At 44.6% G+C, this 22,300-nt stretch overlaps 1 protein-coding gene across 4 annotated transcripts in view; it reads right to left on the bottom strand.

Moving 5' to 3' along the window:
• LOC148453487 (uncharacterized) overlaps positions 1-22,300 on the bottom strand; it is a 586,638-nt gene that overhangs the window by 552,387 nt on the left and 11,951 nt on the right. For all 4 annotated transcript variants that reach the window (XM_088462053.1, XM_088462055.1, XM_088462054.1 and 1 more), the window contains one exon: positions 7,400-7,474. In XM_088462053.1, the coding sequence (XP_088318179.1) occupies positions 7,400-7,474 (75 nt within the window). The remainder of the gene's footprint in view (positions 1-7,399; positions 7,475-22,300) is intronic.

Raw genomic sequence — 22,300 nt, 5'->3', positions numbered from 1 at the left:
ATATATATCTCAGACCTTAGTATGTAACACAGATCCACCCTGAGGCGTTATGCTGTGTATCACTGGTCATACATATTGCTCAGACCTTAGTATGTAAACACAGATCCACCCTGAGGCGTTACACTGTGTATCACTGGTCATACATATTGCTCAGACCTTAGTATGTAACACAGATCCACCCTGAGACGTTATGCTGTGTATCACTGGTCATACATATTGCTCAGACCTTAGTATGTAACACAGATCCACCCTGAGGCATTACGCTGTGTAGCACTGGTCATACATATTGCTCAGACCTTAGTATGCAACACAGATCCACCCTGAGGTGTTACGCTGTGTATCACTGGTCATACATATTGCTCAGACCTTAGTATGTAAAACAGATCCACCTTGAGGCGTTACGCTGTGTATCACTGGTCATACATATTGCTCAGACCTTAGTATGTAACACAGAACCACCCTGAGGCGTTACGCTGTGTAGCACTGGTCATACATATTGCACAGACCTTAGTATGTAACACAGATCCACCCTGAGGCGTTATGCTGTGTATCACTGGTCATACATATTGCTCAGACCTTAGTATGTAACATAGATCCACCCTGAGGCGTTATGCTGTGTAGCACTGGTCATACATATTGCTCAGACCTTAGTATTTAACACAGATACACCCTGAGGCGTTACGCTGTGTATCACTGGTCATACATATTGCTCAGACCTTAGTATGTAACACAGATCCACCCTGAGGTGTTACGCTGTGTAGCACTGGTCATACATATTGCTCAGACCTTAGTATGTAACACAGAACCACCCTGTGGCGTTACGCTGTGTAGCACTGGTCATACATATTGCTCAGACCTTAGAATGTAACACAGATCCACCCTGAGGCGTTATGCTGTGTATCACTGGTCATACATATTGCTCAGACCTTAGTATGTAACACAGATCCACCCTGAGGCGTTACGCTGTGTAGCACTGGTCATACATATTGCTCAGACCTTAGTATGTAAAACAGAACCACCCTGTGGCGTTACGCTGTGTAGTACTGGTCATACATATTGCTCAGACCTTAGTATGTAACACAGATCCACCCTGAGGCGTTACGCCGTGTATCACTGGTCATACATATTGCTCAGACCTTAGTATGTAACACAGAACCACCCTGAGGTGTTACGCTGTGTAGCACTGGTCATACATATTGCTCAGACCTTAGTATGTAACACAGAACCACCCTGAGGCGTTACGCTGTGTAGCACTGGTCATACATATTGCTCAGACCTTAGAATGTAACACAGATCCACCCTGAGGCGTTATGCTGTGTATCACTGGTCATACATATTGCTCAGACCTTAGTATGTAACACAGATCCACCCTGAGGCGTTACGCTGTGTAGCACTGGTCATACATATTGCTCAGACCTTAGTATGTAACACAGAACCACCCTGTGGCGTTACGCTGTGTAGTACTGGTCATACATATTGCTCAGACCTTAGTATGTAACACAGAACCACCCTGAGGTGTTACGCTGTGTAGCACTGGTCATACATATTGCTCAGACCTTAGTATGTAACACAGAACCACCCTGAGGCGTTACGCTGTGTAGCACTGGTCATACATATTGCTCAGACCTTAGTATGTAACACAGATCCACCCTGAGGTGTTACGCTGTGTATCACTGGTCATACATATTGCTCAGACCTTAGTATGTAACACAGATCCACCCTGAGGCGTTACGCTGTGAATCACTGGTCATACATATTGCTCAGACCTTAGTATGTAACACAGATCCACCCTGAGGCGTTACGCTGTGAATCACTGGTCATACATATTGCTCAGACCTTAGTATGTAACACAGATCCACGATGAGGCGTTACGCTGTGTATCACTGGTCATACATATTGCTCAGACCTTAGTATGTAACATAGATACACCCTGAGGCGTTACGCTGTGTAGAACTGGTCATACATATTGCTCAGACCTTAGTATGTAACACAGATCCACCCTGAGGCGTTACGCTGTGTATCACTGGTCATATATATTGCCCAGACCTTAGTATGTAACACAGATCCACCCTGAGGCGTTACGCTGTTTATCACTGGTCATACATATTGCTCAGACCTTAGTATGTAACACAGATCCACCCTGAGGCGTTACGCTGTGTAGTACTGGTCATACATATTGTTCAGACCTTAGTATGTAACACAGATCCACCCTGAGGTGTTATGCTGTGTATCACTGGTCATACATATTGCTCAGACCTTAGTATGTAACACAGATCCACCCTGAGGCGTTATGCTGTGTAGCACTGGTCATACATATTGCTCAGACCTTAGTATGTAACACAGATCCACCCTGAGGCGTTACGCTGTGTATCACTGGTCATACATATTGCTCAGACCTTAGTATGTAACACAGATCCACCCTGAGGCGTTTTGCTGTGTATCACTGGTCATACATATTGCTCAGACCTTAGTATGTAACACAGATCCACCCTGAGGCGTTACGCTGTGTATCACTGGTCATACATATTGCTCAGACCTTAGTATGTAACACAGATCCACCCTGAGGCGTTATGCTGTGTATCACTGGTCATACATATTGCTCAGACCTTAGTATGTAACATAGATCCACCCTGAGGCGTTACGCTGTGTAGCACAGGTCATACATATTGCTCAGACCTTAGTATGTAACACAGATCCACCCTGAGGCGTTACGCTGTGTAGCACTGGTCATACATATTGCTCAGACCTTAGTATGTAACACAGATCCACCCTGAGGCGTTACACTGTGTATCACTGGTCATACATATTGCTCAGACCTTAGTATGTAACATAGATCCACCCTGAGGCGTTACGCTGTGTAGCACAGGTCATACATATTGCTCAGACCTTAGTATGTAACACAGATCCACCCTGAGGCGTTACGCTGTGTAGTACTGGTCATACATATTGCTCAGACCTTAGTATGTAACACAGATCCACCCTGAGGAGTTACGCTGTGTATCACTGGTCATACATATTGCTCAGACCTTAGTATGTAACACAGATTCACCCTGAGGTGTTACGCTGTGTATCACTGGTCATACATATTGCTCAGACCTTAGTATGTAACACAGATCCACCCTGAGGCGTTACGCTGTGTATCACTGGTCATACATATTGCTCAGACCTTAGTATGTAACACAGATCCACCCAGAGGCGTTACGCTGTTTATCACTGGTCATACATATTGCTCAGACCTTAGTATGTAACACAGATCCACCCTGAGGCGTTACGCTGTGTAGTACTGGTCATACATATTGCTCAGACCTTAGTATGTAACACAGATCCACCCTGATGCGTTACGCTGTGTATCACTGGTCATACATATTGCTCAGACCTTAGTATGTAACATATATCCACCCTGAGGCGTTTCCCTGCGTATCAATGGTCATACATATTGCTCAGACCTTAGTATGTAACACAGATCCACCCTGAGGCGATATGCTGTGTATCACTGGTCATACATATTGCTCAGACCTTAGTATGTAACACAGATCCACCCTGAGGCGTTACGCTGTGTAGTACTGGTCATACATATTGCTCAGACCTTAGTATGTAACACAGATCCACCCTGAGGTGTTACGCTGTGTATCACTAGTCATACATATTGCTCAGACCTTAGTATGTAACACAGATCCACCCTGAGGCGTTACGCTGTTTATCACTGGTCATACATATTGCTCAGACCTTAGTATGTAACACAGATCCACCCTGAGGCGTTATGCTGTGTATCACTGGTCATACATATTGCACAGACCTTAGTATGTAGCACAGATACACCCTGAGGCGTTACGCTGTGTATCACTGGTCATACATATTGCTCAGACCTTAGTATGTAACATAGATGCACCCTGAGGCGTTACGCTGTGTATCAATGGTCATACATATTGCTCAGACCTTAGTATGTAACACAGATCCACCCTGAGGCGATATGCTGTGTATCACTGGTCATATATATTGCTCAGACCTTAGTATGTAACATAGATCCACCCTGAGGTGTTACGCTGTGTATCACTGGTCATACATAATGCTCAGAACTTAATATGTAACATAGATACACCCTGAGGCGTTATGCTGTGTATCACTGGTCATACATATTGCTCAGACCTTAGTATGTAACATAGATGCACCCTGAGGCGTTATGCTGTGTATCACAGGTCATACATATTGCTCAGTCCTTAGTATGTAACACAGATCCACCCTGAGGCGTTACACTGTGTATCACTGGTCATACATATTGCTCAGACCTTAGTATGTAACATAGATCCACCCTGAGGCGTTACGCTGTGTAGTACTGGTCATACATATTGCTCAGACCTTAGTATGTAACACAGATCCACCCTGAGGCGTTATGCTGTGTAGCACAGGTCATACATATTGCTCAGACCTTAGTATGTAACAAAGATCCACCCTGAGGTGTTATGCTGTGTATCACTGGTCATACATATTGCTCAGACCTTAGTATGTAACACAGATCCACCCTGAGGAGTTACGCTGTGTATCACTGGTCATACATATTGCTCAGACCTTAGTATGTAACACAGATCCACCCTGAGGTGTTACGCTGTGTATCACTGGTCATACATATTGCTCAGACCTTAGTATGTAACACAGATCCACCCTGAGGCGTTACGCTGTTAATCACTGGTCATACATATTGCTCAGACCTTAGTATGTAACACAGATCCACCCTGAGACGTTACGCTGTGTAGTACTGGTCATACATATTGCTCAGACCTTAGTATGTAACACAGATCCACCCTGAGGCGTTACGCTGTGTATCACTGGTCATACATATTGCTCAGACCTTAGTATGTAACATAGATCCGCCCTGAGGCGTTACGCTGCGTATCACTGGTCATACATATTGCTCAGACCTTAGTATGTAACACAGATCCACCCTGAGGCGTTATGCTGTGTATCACTGGTCATACATATTGCTCAGACCTTAGTATGTAACACAGATCCACCCTGAGGCGTTACGCTGTGTAGTACTGGTCATACATATTGCTCAGACCTTAGTATGTAACACAGATCCACCCTGAGGTGTTACGCTGTGTATCACTAGTCATACATATTGCTCAGACCTTAGTATGTAACACAGATCCACCCTGAGGCGTTACGCTGTTTATCACTGGTCATACATATTGCTCAGACCTTAGTATGTAACACAGATCCACCCTGAGGCGTTACGCTGTGTATCACTGGTCATATATATTGCTCAGACCTTAGTATGTAACACAGATCCACCCTGAGGCGTTACGCTGTGTAGCACTGGTCATACATATTACTCAGACCTTAGTATGTAACACAGATCCACCCTGAGGCGTTACGCTGTGTATCACTGGACAAACATATTACTCAGACCTTAGTATGTAACACAGATCCACCCTGAGGCGTTACGCTGTGTAGCACTGGTCATACATATTGCTCAGACCTTAGTATGCAACACAGATCTACCCTGAGGCGTTACGCTGTGTATCACTGGTCATACATATTGCTCAGAACTTAGTATGTAACACAGATCCACCCTGAGGCGTTACGCCGTGTATCACTGGTCAAACATATTGCTCAGACCTTAGTATGTAACATAGATCCACCCTGAGGCGTTACGCCGTGTATCACTGGTCATACATATTGCTCAGACCTTAGTATGTAACACAGAGCCACCCTGAGGCGTTACGCCGTGTATCACTGGTCATACATATTGCTCAGACCTTAGTATGTAACACAGATCCACCCTGAGGCATTACACTGTGTATCACTGGTCATACATATTACTCAGACCTTAGTATGTAACACAGATCCACCCTGAGGCGTTACGCTGTGTATCACTGGACAAACATATTACTCAGACCTTAGAATGTAACACAGATCCACCCTGAGGCGTTACGCTGTGTATCACTGGTCATACATATTGCTCAGACCTTAGTATGTAACACAGATCCACCCTGCGGCGTTACGCTGTGTAGCACTGGTCATACATATTGCTCAGACCTTAGTATGCAACACAGATCCACCCTGTGGCGTTACGCTGTGTATCACTGGTCATACATATTGCTCAGACCTTAGTATGTAACACAGATCCACCCTGAGGCGTTACGCTGTGTATCACGGGTCATACATATTGCTCAGACCTTAGTATGTAACATAGATCCACCCTGAGGTGTTATGCTGTGTATCACTGGTCATACATATTGCTCAGACCTTAGTATGTAACACAGATCCACCCTGAGGCGTTATGCTGTGTATCACTGGTCATACATATTGCTCAGACCTTAGTATGTAACACAGATCCACCCTGAGGCATTACACTGTGTATCACTGGTCATACATATTACTCAGACCTTAGTATGTAACACAGATCCACCCTGAGGCGTTACGCTGTGTATCACTGGACAAACATATTACTCAGACCTTAGTATGTAACACAGATCCACCCTGAGGCGTTACGCTGTGTATCACTGGTCATACATATTGCTCAGACCTTAGTATGTAACACAGATCCACCCTGCGGCGTTACGCTGTGTAGCACTGGTCATACATATTGCTCAGACCTTAGTATGCAACACAGATCCACCCTGTGGCGTTACGCTGTGTATCACTGGTCATACATATTGCTCAGACCTTAGTATGTAACACAGATCCACCCTGAGGCGTTACGCTGTGTATCACGGGTCATACATATTGCTCAGACCTTAGTATGTAACATAGATCCACCCTGAGGTGTTATGCTGTGTATCACTGGTCATACATATTGCTCAGACCTTAGTATGTAACACAGATCCACCCTGAGGCGTTATGCTGTGTATCACTGGTCATACATATTGCTCAGACCTTAGTATGTAACACAGATCCAGCCGATGGGGACTGAATACCGAATCCTCGTCATATCTGATCATACATGTATAGGAACCATCCCACTAGATCAGGGGTGGGGAACCTATTTCTGCTGAGGGCCATTTTGATATATAGAAGATTATTTGCAGGCATGGTGCAGGCCACACCCCCTCTGTATGATGTCACACGGGGCAGGGCTACAATCGCCGGTGATTACAGCAATGCCCGGAGTATCCTCAGGAGGGGGCTGCGGTGTGACCAGCTGTAGCACCCTAAGGACCCTCCAGGTGGCGCTGCTGCATAGATTCTGGCTGCAGGTGACATTATAGGTTCCCTGTTATCCATATGAGGCTAGCAGAATAAGCTCTGAGGGCCAGACCAAATGCTTCCGAGGGCCTTGTACGGCCCCCCAGTCAGGAGGTTTCCCATCCCTGCACTAGATACTCACTATGACTTGCAGCCAATTAGGTGTAACGTGACTAAAATACTAGCGATGTACAGTAATATTGCATGGACTCACGTCTGCCATATAAAGGAGGATGGAGGTCTGTCTCATACATTGCCCAGGTCTCCTCAGCGTTCCTGCCGCGGCAATCTACAAACCACAAATATACTCTTATTAAAAGAACATTTTTCACCAATGGACATAAAATAAGAACAAACAGAAATAACAAACAATTTAAAAAACAAAAAGACAAAAGTAAATTTGTAAAGCGAATGTTCAGCGCTGTTCTGTCCATCTCTGATTCGTATCGGTCACTTTCCTACCAAATCCATTTAATGGTCCTCACAATCCAGAGCGGTAATGTACTATCAAATTATGTGCGAGATTTACATCACGATAACTGTGAGTTCGGTTCGCTGATTAAAGTGTATGTGGAATACAGAAACCTTTATATGTTCTATCCTATTAACCTAACAAAGCAAAATTATTGTGTCATCCAGTGGCGCTGGATAAAAAATATTACAAAACACGAGGTATTAGGATAGTACTTAATCCTTATGATAAATTGGAAATCCTGCTGGTTATCCTTTTGTATCTGGAGTTCTCAAGATCTTCATACTTTGTCCATATGATACATGTAACAAAAATAAATGGTAAAGAAATGTCTTAATAGTCTGATGTAATTTTCCTATTAATGTCTATGTGGAGAATGGCGTTGTTCTTATCAAATAATCACATATAATTGATGCGTACCCCACTCACATTAGGAAGTGTGGTTAAATTCCTAAAAAGGTTTCTTTATTCTTCCTTCCTAGTTGTTATTCCAAACAAATCCTTTTATAGCGTAACACACAAAAATTATGAGGGGTGAAGTGATGCGTACCCTACTCACATGGTGTAAATGCTGTAACCTGCATATAATGGTTTCTTTTCGGATATTCCCCTGAAGTATCCTCGGGGTTAATTCCCATATGATGTTTCCTCATAAAGAAGGAAATAGTATATGTTTGCTAAAAGCTTTTAATAACATATAAGATAAACTCAAACATACATAAAAGTGAAAAATAAAAAATAAGTAAATGTTGAACTGATAATAGAAAAATAATCCTCCGTCTCGTCAGAGAGGAAACAGCCAAAGTTGTCCAATAGTCAAGAAATCCCTGTATCCAACGCGTTTCGACCTGTCCCCGCAGGTCTTTTTCAAGGTATAGGGATTCATGTATACACTGGTATCTTAAATACCCTGTTTATTCAATTAGTCTCAATTATTGCTTAATTAGTGTATAGACTACACGTTTCTATAGAAATCTACCTTAGGGAAAGTGGAAATACATGTTCCGGGGTTGGTGGTTGCTAAATGCCTCCCAACCGGATTTCCTCCGGAAATGGTTAATCCCGTTCGTCTCCTATTAAGTTCCCCCAAGACTCGCTACCCACGTGTATGAGCGTTGAACTTCCTCCACGTGCGTGGTGTGAGCCTGTGCTCCCAAGCCCACAGCGCATCACGCCGAAGTTGACCCCAGCGTCCAACCGGGAGCCGCGTCATCGGGCCGTGACGCACATCCGGCAACAGACAAACTAGGGCACAGCAAACGGAGGGAATGTCTCACATTAGCGGCGGCCATATTGTAGCCTCACAACTTCAAAGAGGGTATTTAAATACATAATCCTAATGTAAAACACAATAAATAAATGAGTAAAAACATATTAATAGGTAACATAAAAAAATTATTATACATGGGGGATATATAAATTTTCTCATCCCATGTGTAATCAGAATAAATACACAATACACATAATTCATACTCAAAAATATTAGATAAATAAGGATAGGTGAGAATACAGGAAAAGATAGCAGCAAATGTTCTTGTTAAAAATATATTAAAAACTAGATCTAATAAGACCTTATAATAATACAGAAAGAAGCTATTAGAGGAACCATTTTATCTCAAAATCTTGATTTAAACCGCAGGGAACCAGTGTTTTAAATTTATAGATCAATCTCATCTCTTCCCTTGTGATGGCCCTCATATTATCTTTATGGTGTATGGACCCTTTCATGGTCTTAAGTCCCCAAAAGTTTTTTATTCCATCTGTGGAACATTGATGTACGTTTTTGAAATGGGCCGATAATGAGTGCGTTTCCAGACCTTTTTTAATATTTCGGAGGTGTTCCCCTTTACGAGTTTTGAGATTTCTCGTTGTCCTCCCAATATAAAACAGACCACACTTGCATTCAATGGCGTAGATGACATTTTTGGAGTTACATGTTATAAACTCTAATATATTCAAATCTTGGCCATTTATATTAACCGATGTGAACTTTCTTTCATTTCCGGGTTTTTTTATGTTTCTGCACCCTAAACATAGGCCACATCTATGGAAACCAATAGTTCTATTCGTACTCAGGGTTTCATCGGATAGGTGTGCACTCTTTACTAATTTTGTTGCAAGATTCGCTGCCTTTCTGTATATGTGCACTGACTAAAATTAATGATTTCTCCCTATATATTGATGTGCAAAAATATGTGAGAAAACTCACAGTAAAACAGTTCTTCTTAATGAAAGAGAATACAGACCGAAACACACGAGCTGAAGTAGAACCAGAAATTAAGTCTACCTTTCTGCCAAAATCAACATTTTTCCCTTCCCATTTAAAGGGTAGCTTTATTGACACCTTCGCAGCCCAAGTATTGGAGGACCTGAAAGAAATAACATTGAGGAAAATGAAATATAATTCAACATATGGGGAGAGGAACGCACTAAAAGAATTAGCTAAGAAAAAGGATTTAATTATAAAACCTGCCGATAAGTGGGGGGCTATTGTTGTGATGAATACCTCAGACTATGAGGATGAAGTTCTGAGGCAACTTAACGATATCAATACATATAAGAAACTAAGAAGAGACCCTACGGAGGCATTCCAGGAGGAACTAAAAGACATGATAGCCAGATATATGAATATGGGCATTCTGACAGATATGGAATCCAAATTCCTGACTAAAGAAAAGCCGGTCATACCAGTAATATATGTATTACCAAAAATACATAAGGATCCAATACATCCCCCGGGCAGACCATCGTGTCAGGAATTGACTCAATAACAACAAATTTATCAGAATATATAGATTTCCACTTACAACCGTTGGTTCTCCTCAATAAATCTCATCTAAAAGATACACGTGATTTTCTCAACAAACTATCAAATGATGAATGGGAATCAGACTATATGATGGTGAGTGCAGACGTCAGCTCCCTGTATACTATTATTAAACACGATCAAGGAGTTGACGGTGTGAGATTAACACTACAAGGATCGGATATTGATCGGAATCTGCAAGAATTTTTAATTCAGGGTATTCATTTTATTTTAAGGCATAATTATTTCCTTTTTAAAGACACGTTTTATCTGCAAGAAGTCGGCACCACGATGGGTACCAGGTTCGCACCGAGTTATGCAAATATCTTTATGGGAGTGTGGGAAGATTTAAATATCTGGAACCACAACCCATATAGTGCGAACCTGGTACTCTGGTGCTGATATAGCACCAGATATTTTTTATCTGGAAAGGGGAGAGAAGCCTTTTAGATGATTTTTGTGTTAAATTAAATCTTAATGACCGAAATATTAAACTAACGTTTGACATCCAAGTGGAACACATTAACTTTTTGGATGTGACAGTTTTTTTGGAAGATGGAAAGATCCAAACCAAATCCTATCAGAAACCAATGGACTCTTCAACATATATACAAATGAATAGTTGCCATCATCATCAATGGCTTGCCTCCATACCAGGAGGGCAGCTTAAGAGGTTAAAAAGGAATTGCTCAAAAATAGACGATTTTAAGGACCAAGCGAATAGAATGAAAGAAGCATTCATAGCCAGTGGATATAAAGAAGATTCTATAACAGAGAAAATGAAAACAGTAATGGAGTTGGACCGGAAGGAGCTACTGGTGACTAAACCCAAAAAAATGAGGGAGGAAAAATTTCAGTGGGCTTTTATTTTGGATTTTAATTCCCGACATAGGGAAATAGAGAGGGTATTCAAGAAACACTGGTCCATACTAGAAAGGGACCCCATCTTGGGTAGAGTCATCCCTCGAAGACCAGTGCACATATACAGAAAGGCAGCGAATCTTGCCACAAAATTTGTAAAGAGTGCACACCTATCCGATGAAACCCTGAGTACGAATAGAACTATTGGTTTCCATAGATGTGGCCTATGTTTAGGGTGCAGAAACATAAAAAAACCCGGAAATGAAAGAAAGTTCACATCTGTTAATATAAATGGCCAAGATTTGAATATATTAGAGTTTATAACATGTAACTCCAAAAATGTCATCTACGCCATTGAATGCAAGTGTGGTCTGTTTTATATTGGGAGGACAACGAGAAATCTCAAAACTCGTATAGGGGAACACCTCCGAAATATTAAAAAAGGTCTGGAAACGCACTCATTATCGGCCCATTTCAAAAACGTACGTCAATGTTCCACAGATGGAATAAAAAACTTTTGGAGACTTAAGACCATGAAAGGGTCCATACACCATAAAGATAATATGAGGGCTATCACAAGGGAAGAGATGAGATTGATCTATAAATTTAAAACACTGGTTCCCTGCGGTTTAAATCAAGATTTTGAGATAAAATGGTTCCACTAATAGCTTCTTTCTGTATTATTATAAGGTCTTATTAGATCTAGTTTTTAATATATTTTTAACAAGAACATTTGCTGCTATCTTTTCCTGTATTCTCACCTATCCTTATTTATCTAATATTTTTGAGTATGAATTATGTGTATTGTGTATTTATTCTGATTACACATGGGATGAGAAAATTTATATATCCCCCATGTATAATAATTTTTTTATGTTACCTATTAATATGTTTTTACTCATTTATTTATTGTGTTTTACATTAGGATTATGTATTTAAATACCCTCTTTGAAGTTGTGAGGCTACAATATGGCCGCCGCTAATGTGAGACATTCCCTCCGTTTGCTGTGCCCTAGTTTGTCTGTTATGGATGTGCGTCACGGCCCGATGACGCGGCTCCCGGTTGGACGCTGGGGTCAACTTCGGCGTGATGCGCTGTGGGCTTGGGAGCACAGGCTCACACCACGCACGTGGAGGAAGTTCAACGCTCATACACGTGGGTAGCGAGTCTTGGGGGAACTTAATAGGAGACGAACGGGATTAACCATTTCCGGAGGAAATCCGGTTGGGAGGCATTTAGCAACCACCAACCCCGGAACATGTATTTCCACTTTCCCTAAGGTAGATTTCTATAGAAACGTGTAGTCTATACACTAATTAAGCAATAATTGAGACTAATTGAATAAACAGGGTATTTAAGATACCAGTGTATACATGAATCCCTATACCTTGAAAAAGACCTGCAGGGACAGGTCGAAACGCGTTGGATACAGGGATTTCTTGACTATTGGACAACTTTGGCTGTTTCCTCTCTGACGAGACGGAGGATTATTTTTCTATTATCAGTTCAACATTTACTTATTTTTTATTTTTCACTTTTATGTATGTTTGAGTTTATCTTATATGTTATTAAAAGCTTTTAGCAAACATATACTATTTCCTTCTTTATGAGGAAACATCATATGGGAATTAACCCCGAGGATACTTCAGGGGAATATCCGAAAAGAAACCATTATATGCAGGTTACAGCATTTACACCATGTGAGTAGGGTACGCATCACTTCACCCCTCATAATTTTTGTGTGTTACGCTATAAAAGGATTTGTTTGGAATAACAACTAGGAAGGAAGAATAAAGAAACCTTTTTAGGAATTTAACCACACTTCCTAATGTGAGTGGGGTACGCATCAATTATATGTGATTATTTGATAAGAACAACGCCATTCTCCACATAGACATTAATAGGAAAATTACATCAGACTATTAAGACATTTCTTTACCATTTATTTTTGTTACATATATCATATGGACAAAGTATGAAGATCTTGAGAACTCCAGATACAAAAGGATAACCAGCAGGATTTCCAATTCATGATAAGGATTAAGTACTATCCTAATACCTCGTGTTTTTTAATATTTTTTATCCAGCGCCACTGGATGACACAATAATTTTGCTTTGTTGGATTATATGCATTGGAGTCGGGTGAGCCTCCATTTGTTGTGTTGAACCAGGGGCGGCAGGTTTTGCGCACCATACTTTTTAGTCACTTTCTAATAGACTGTATCCTATTAACCTCCCCGTGAGTCTCAGGTACGCAGTAACATTTGTGTCTGTATTTACCTGGCGAAGGACCACTCACAAAATAAGAGATATGTTAAGAACTTACATTTGTTATGTGAAAGTCAGATAATTGCATATGATCGCTTGCAATTGTTATCTGACGATTTAGTCATCCATGGTCTGATAACGAATTGCTTGGACGCTACTCTGTGTCAGCGCAATTCCGATACGCACAAATATATGTTTATATTACTAGTTGGAAGACAGGTCTTGATGTGTTTGTCAGTGAGTGTTTTGAGAGACTCCGCATGCTAATACAATATGCCTATGACAAGTAATTAATAATGTAGCACAGTCTGAATCATTGTCAGAGGCCGCAAATCGTTAACAATTGTATGTCTTTTTGTTCGGTACTATTTTGGTTCAAAGGAACTGGCATTTAGACTTTGAATAGGCAGAGGAAAACCTTTGAATTAGCTATCAGACAAGGTGGCAACGGCAGACAGCTGGGGGTCTCCCCCTGCTTAGAAATAAACCTATATTTACAACTTAGAATTTGGTTCAGGCAATGTTTAAATATTAACATATGTCAGAAATGGATAATATATATATTAATCCATCACAAATACACTAAATGACATAACACACACACATAGACTTACATGCATACACATACACACGCACCTTTGAAGTGCACACAAAACTACACATACGCTCAACGAAAACTAGCGAAACTACACAATATTCTCACACTTACACGTACAATAACTTCTAAAAAGGTTCCTAAACATTAAACGTGATATTAGAGGTTTTATTAGCGAATAATTATGTTGTGAAATGTATGTATATGATATTTAAGGTACAGAAGCTAGTAGACGTGTCATGTTTGGTACCATTCTACACCCGTTTATTTGCAGAGCTTCGATTCTATCGGCAAGTAGATCGCAGCATGTGTTCGCAAGATATGAATTATAGGTTAGAATGTATCTCTGTATGTAGTGTCTTTTTTATTAGTTCTTCGGAGGGAAACCTACACAAAGAAGCAGTTGGAAAGCTGATCCATAGCTCTGATGACACCATATGAACTAACCAATGAACAGAATGAGAAGGAGCAAGAACCAATGGAATCTTGCCAGCTCGTCTCTATTGTTGTGTATGTGATCTGTGTGGTATATAGGCTATGGCTCTGTGAACTGTAAGGGAGTCATTCACCATTACTTGATGACTGCAGGCTTCAGGATTGATGGCTGAGTACTGGATTCCAGAGCGCTAGCGTATGTATTGGTTTGTACCTTTGTATTTACTTGCTTTTTGCATTAATTGTGCTAGATGAAAGTGTGTAACTTTCTTTTATTGCAATAAGAACTTTCGTGCATTGGAACCACAAAAATTGTCTGGACAGCGATTATTTCTCTCTACAAATTTAAGGGCCACACGGGGTTAATGGCTGCCACAGCACTGAAGGGGTTAACCCCCGTGCTGTGCTGCCATTTTTAAAAGGACAAAAAGGCGCCAGGCGCCCATTGTAAATGTATACTCTGCGCTACGCGCTGAGTGTTAATAAGTGTGTTTTTTAATGTTTTACATGTCACGGCCAGGACCCACTGCACTGGGGGAGTGTAGGTAAAGTGTGGCTGCACTGGGGGAGTGTAGGTAGAATGTGGCTGCACGCTGGGAGCCACTGCGACCAGCGCTGAAACAGTGACAGTCCCAGTGAGGACACTGCACATGGTTTATAATAAACTGTATTAAAGTATATATGTATTGCTGTAATGCACTGCAGCTGATCTGCAATGCATTAGTGCATGAAGCGACCTATATTTAATAGGCTATGCACTATATGGTTTAAATGTATATTTTGTAGAGAAAATGCACTTCTTGAATATATGCCTGTATATGACATGACAGCCTCTGTGTCTGCAGAAACTAGCAGGAGGTCTGATGAAGGCTTCGTGCCTGGTAATATTGTACATCTTTGTAAATCCTGTGTGGAGAAGAATTGCTGTTTGATTTCTGTGTGATATTCCCTTTCAGACGGAAGGGAGGGTCTTCTTTAAGACACTGAGCAATAAAACACCATTTGCCTTTACTTCAATTGCCTCAATCCTGCGACCAACAGAATTGCGTTAAACGCTATTCCGTTCTCCTGCCATTCTGGGTAAGAGCTCAGCGTCTCCAAGTTCAAGCCCTCTGCCAAGCTACCGTGCAGACCTGGTCCATTGCGAGGGATCAGGTGGGAACAGCCGACACCAAACAGGAGGTGTGTCCGCAGTTAATCAAACGCATACGCAGCAGAAGTGGTTCCAGGTGCCGAGGTAGGAGCCTGAGGGTAACGTAAAAAGCGGTTCCAAACGCCGGTGGTAGAGTTTGGTGGTGGCAGCATCATTTAAAGCCCATGGTGCAGTGGGCGGAGTCAGTGACAGGCGGGCACTGACGGTGAGTGGGAGTCCAAAAACGTTAACCCGTGACCAGGGATGGCCTAGGCGAAAGGCGTCCGGTCACATCTCTATTTCTACGAAGTCCATAGGGTCCACAGGAGACCTTCGGGTACAGGCGCCACATAGTTACATTTTCGTCTCCCGGGATACACCGGGGCCCCTCTCCTATACCTCGCCCGCAGACCAAGGCACCTTCAGTTACGTAGCAAGCCAATGGCCGGAGGAGGAGAAAAACAGATAGACGAAAGTCTGGAACACAAAAGTATCACATTCTCACACAGAAGGAGACGGAAAACCGGTGACCAGAACAAAGCTCATTTGCAGCACAGGTGCGACAGGGTGGGAGTCCTGTGGACCCTATGGACTTTATAAAAATATAGATAACAAGGGTAAATTCTTACCATATCTCTTATTTTCTACTGCAGGGTCCATAGGGCTCCACAGAAGACCTTGGGGATGTCCCAAAGCAGTATTCTTTCAAGGGTGCAGACGCTCTTGTGCAGAAAGGACAATACGCCACCCAAAGGAAGCATCCTAAGAGGCGAAGGCATCAAAAGCATAATACCTCACAAAGGTATGGACAGAAGACCATGTGGCTGACTTACAAAGCTGAACAGCCGAGGCGCCACGGCGAGCTGCCCACGATGGACCCACAGACTGAGTAGAATGAGCAGTAACAGAGGGCGGCACTGGAAAAACCCTCAACAGCGTAAGCCTCAGAGATCGTCAAAAGGAGGCTGAATGTGAAGGACCCCCTAAAGTAAGGTGCTGATATCAGGAAGAGAAGCAATCCTACGCTGGAACCACAATGAAAGAGCATAGACATGCACCTTCAGTGAAGCCAGGTGCAGACCAAGGTCCAAACCTGCCTGCAGGAAAGCCAACACTCTGGATATCCGAAACACCCGGGGGTTGTAACCTCTAGGACGACACCATTCAAAGTAGGTATGCCATACCCTATGGTAAATCCTGGCAGTGGCCGGCTTCCCTCAGGAGGGATGTCTCAAGAGCCACGCCGTCAAAGACAGACTACCTAGGTTCGGGTAAAGGCAAGGACCTTGAGACAACAGGTATGGTCATTGAGGCAACCGAAACAGAGTGTCTTCTGTCAACGCTTCGAGTTCCTCCTTGAAGGCTGATGTCATGGCGTCACCATCATGGCATTGTCCGACTGAACCTGCACAGGTTTTCCATGGAGTATGAGTCTGGCTTGCTGTAGAGCCCTGAGGACCGCACGAAGTCCCAATATGTTTATTGGGAGGGCGGACTCCTCTGCTATCCACCTTTCCTGGAAGAAGTATGGACCGGTCACTGCGCCCCAACCTTGTCCGTTGACGACGGACAACCTCAGGCGTCCGTCATCAGGAGGACCCAGTCCGGAATCCAAAAGGGGCGCCCCTTGGTGAGATGACCAGTCTGAAGCCACCAAGTCAGAGACAGATGCACTTCCGGAGAAAGCACCAGTGTTTGTGTCTGTATCCGATGTGAAGATCCGTCCCACCTGGAGAGGATCAAAGTCTGTAGAGGCCGGAAAAGAAACTGGGCATACCCCACCATGGCGAATGTCGACACCATGGAGCCCAGTAACTGCATTGCTGAGTGAATCGACACTCGGTGACTGTGCAGGCATCTGCGTACTCGCGTCTGCAAGGTGGAGATCTTGTCCCTGGTCAGGAAGATCCTCTGCTGTTGAGAATCCAACAGTGCCCCGAGATAAAGCATCCTCTGTGAGGGAGTCAGGGAGGACTTCTTCCAGTTGATCAGCCACCCGTGAGTCTGCAGCACCGAGATTGTCAGCTGTAGATGGTGAAGTACCTCTGGAAACCTGGCTAGCAGCAGAAAGTCGTCCAGGTAGGGCAACAATTGGACCCCTTGCAGCCGCAGATGGGCCGCCATTACCGCCATAAACACCCTTGGTGCATTAGAAAGGCCAAACGGCAGAGCCTGAAACTGGAAGTGTTGCTGTAGCACAGCGAGCCTGAGAAACCTCTGGTGAGCCGAAGCATCCGAATATGCAGGTATGCATCCTGAATATCCAGAGATACCATAAATCCCCAGGTTCCATAGCCAGTATAATAGGCAGCAGGGTTTCCATTTTGAACCGAGGCACTCAGAGAAAATTTAACCATTTGGTGTTGGAACCAGAAAGAGGTTGAAATAATAGCCCTTTCCCCTCTGAGGATCCTGTACCAGAACTATGACTCCCACCTGGAGCATAACCTTCCAGATTTCCAAGGCCTTGTCTTGGTCTGCCTGAAGAGGGCATACCCGTGAGAGACCACTTCCCTTACCCAAGTGTCTGTGGTGGTCTGACACCAGCACTGGGTGAACTGAAGAAGTCGGCCCCCCACCTCGGGGTCCCCCAAGGGGAGGCCTGTCCAGTCAGGCTGTGGGCTTATCGTCAGACTTGGCAGCCGGATGTCTGGTGCTTTGGCTTTGCAACCTTCTTGGCTCCTGATGGCCTATGAAAGGATTGAGCCTTAGGTTGTTCCATGAGGATGATAGGTCCGAAAGGACAAGGTCCCAGATCCCGAAGGAGCCGGGCCTGAGGGAAGACAGGCAGATTTTGCTGCTTCTAATATGTCCACAATCTTGTCCATATCCACAGTCCCAGACCAAACAAGACCTTTCCGTTTAATGATAAACACTCCAACCCTTTCTTAGACTCAGCATCTGCTCTCCAAGATCGCAACCACAGGGAGCAACGTTCCGAAATGGCTGCAGCTGAAATTCTGGAGGTTAAGAGGCTAACATCTAAAACAGCCTCATTAATATATGTAGCTGAATCCCTGAGATAACCTGCCAGTTCTATTTGCTCACTGGTAGCATCCAATGGCAAGGAAGCCTCCAGAGAGTTTGCCCAGCGTTCCGTGGCTCTGGTAACCCAGCAGATGGCCATAGCTGGTCTGGAAGCCCCACCTGAAAGGGTATAAATGGACTTTAAACACACCTCCACCTTTCTGTCTGTACCGTACTTTAAAGAGGACATGGACGATATGGGCAGAGTCACACTCTTCACCAGGCGTGTAATATGAGAGTCCACCAGAAGTTTCCCATTTACAGAAATAATTTTCCTCAAAGGAATAAGCATAAGCCAAACGGTTTTGAGGTTGAAAGCGCTTTCCTGGCGACTTCCGAGCCACCTCTAAATGATCCACCAGCTGATCAGACAGAGGGAAAATTGCAGCAGTACTTTTAACATCTTTTAAATAAACATGTTTGGCCTTAGCCGCCGGGGGGCTCCTCGTCCCCAATCTCCATGGCCACACCCACCGCACGTATGAGGCCGTGGACATACATTTTTTACTTAGGTTCAGTATCCCTCTGGGGGGACTCAGAGTCTGATAAGTCATGTATCTCCCCATCGTCAGACGTCATCATCCTCATAATGTGTTGACTGAGACGACAACAGATTTTTCTTAGCCTGCCGCAGGGGAGATTTGCCCTGTAACATCTCCGTCGGGTTTTGCACCGTGGTGGAGAAGGAGTTAACACACATAGGCTCCGGCGACACCTGAGAAGGTGGCGGTTGTGGAGGTACGCACTATGCCACTACCATCTGCCGGGTTACCCCCTGAACAGGAGATGGAACTACCGCCTGCTGCGTGAACCCCAGCTGGTGGTACGCGGGGGGAGCTGCCAATCATCCCACAAGGGTATTTAAAGCTTGTGCAAAACAAGCCCAGGGAGGCTCCTGTGTAGAGCTAGTCCCAGCAGGCGCTCTCACAATGTGTAGGGTAGGGTTGTGTGTGTGTGTTGTGTAGTGCTTGTGTGGAAAAAAGAACAAACAACCAGGTAAGGGGCCAAACCATTTACTTGAGAAGGCACAGTGCTGCCCGGGAATGGTCCCAGGGGGGGTGTGGGGTGGTGTGACTGGCTCAGGGGGGAGGTGAGTGGACCCTTTCAGGGGGCTCCTTACCGTGCGGTTCTAGACAGGCACGTCTTCCCTGCTGGACCTTTGGTCAACAGCCGTCAGTAGGATGGAGTGATGTAAGGGGAGAGTGTGCTGCTGTGGCGGTGTCCCGCACGGTGTAGTACGCATGCAACTTACCCACCGGTAGGTTGATTATGAGATGGCGTTGCAGATGGGATCTGGCAGCATAGGGTGGTCTTATCCTGGTATGGACGGTGTCGTTGCCGGGTGGGCGTTGCTGAGGTGTGCGACACGTCTGTGGTGTGCTGATCCACCTTGTTGTGGGTGCTGTTGAGTTGCAGTCTCTGAACGGCCTGGGCGGACGGCGGTTTCTGGTGCAGAGATGCGGTCTATGAGGCAGGTATCCGGATGCCGCCGTGTGCTGGGCGGGTGGCCGGTGATGTATGCAGAACAGGTGCCACTGGCAATAATGGGGGATGGGAGTGCGTCGTGGTCCAGGGCAGGGTGGCGTTTGCTGAAGGTGCTCGCGAGTGCCTGGACCGACGGAACTCCTAATCTGCAGATACGGGGACGACGGCAGTCGCGCTGTGTGTTGCAGCAGATTGCAGCGCGCGTCTGGGCGCGATGTGGTGACGGGTCGGGAGTTAGTAGCTGGATCGGAGCTGTGGGTAGCACAGTGTGGTGGGGAGCGTCTCCGACGCGGTTCGGCTCGTGGGGGCTGTGCTATGATGCGTAGGGGAAGGTGTGTGTGCATGGTAATGGGAGGCCGGACGGAGGTGTGGGGATGACGTACAGGTGATCGGCCAATCAGGGAGCGGGGAAGAGTGTGTACACACACTGTGGTAGGTGGCAATGAGACGGTATAGGGAGTGTGAGATCTGTGACAGGTGTGTGTGGGCGGAGGGGCGTGCTGTGGACAGGGGGGGGAGAGTGAGGCAACGTATCACACATCCTGCAACAGAACCTGCAAAAGTAGTACATGAAGTACTCAATCCTCCAATACTAATTCCCCCCTCTCCAATTCCAGCCTTATACCTAGAGCAGGACTGCAGGAGAGGAGCATCAATCTGTCCGGATTCATCACTCCCAGACAAATGCAGAAATGCTGTATGTGACCTATAACTACCCAGAACCTGTGACGTTCACTTCTACCCTGACAGTACTGGTACCGAGAGGGCTGTGAGAAGGAAAAGTAATATGGCTGACAGAAATTACAGGTCAGACAGCGCTAGCATAAGCACATATAATGCAAGAACACAGACCTACAGTCTGGCAGGAAAAGTGCTACATACTCCGACCTGCTTGGAGGAGAGGTATGTAGGGGGACCCAGGCTCCGCACCACATGAAGAGATCAGCATTGTGTGCCTTAAAATGGCCGCCGGAGCTCACAGGAGGCGGGCCCGGAGGAGGAGTGCTGACTTAGCCTGCCAGACCGCTGTGGAAAGGCGCCTAGTGCAGCGGGGGGGGAGCCACTGTCCCTGGTGGTCTAGTGGTAGCTCAGGCTCAGTGCCTGCTCCACAAGCAGCCATCCCCTGAGGACAAAAAACGGACTGTGCATCAGCGGGCGCCTACGGCAGATGCCCGCTGCCTACCTGATGTCCCCGTAGGCGGGATGGCGGAGCAGCAGGACGGACGTCCGTTGGACTGTCCGTGTTGACCGCTCGTAAGATGAAATCTTCTGGGGCTGTTTGCGCAGCGCCTCTTGCAGTGACCCGACTCCGGCCGGGCACCTACGAAACTGAAGGTGCTTTGGCCTGGGGCGGGGTATAGGAGAGAGGTCCCGATGCATCCTGGGACAGAAAAATGTAACTATGTGGTACCCGGTGACTACAGCCATCACCTATACCCCAAGGTCTCCTGAGGAGCCCTATAGACCCTGCAGTAGAAAGATCCCTTGATAGGAATATACACGGTGTTTCCCTTGTGAGTGGGGAAGGCTCAATTTGTTGGTGTGAGCTGCATTATAAAGTTATTACAAGAGAAGTAGGACTTCACCATATTGATGCAATCAATCTCTTTTCTCTTGTTCCCATAATTACGTTGAGGGAAGTGAATGTCTCCTTGAATCCAGAATAAAACTAATGGCGCATACACACGGTCAGATCTGTCAGATGAACGATGAACGCTTCAACGATTTTACCAACGATTGAACGATTTTACCAACGATTGAACGACTTTACTAACGTTTGAACGATTTTACCAACGATTGAACGACTTTACCAACGATTGAACGATTTTACCAACGATTGAACGATTTTACCATCGATTGAACGATTTTACCAACGATTGAACGACTTTACTAATGGTTGAATGATTTTACCAACGATTGAACGATTTTACCAATGATTGAACGACTTTACTAACCTTTGAACGATTTTACCAACGGTTGAACGACTTTACTAACGTTTGAACGATTTTACCAACGGTTGAACGACTTTACTA

The sequence above is a fragment of the Taudactylus pleione genome, unplaced genomic scaffold (assembly GCF_031769625.1).
Source record: "Taudactylus pleione unplaced genomic scaffold, aTauple2 ptg001142l, whole genome shotgun sequence".
Lineage (NCBI taxonomy): Eukaryota > Metazoa > Chordata > Amphibia > Anura > Myobatrachidae > Taudactylus > Taudactylus pleione.
The sequence above is the reverse complement of the archived record's forward strand: the minus strand, read 5'-3'. Positions and strand labels throughout refer to the sequence as shown.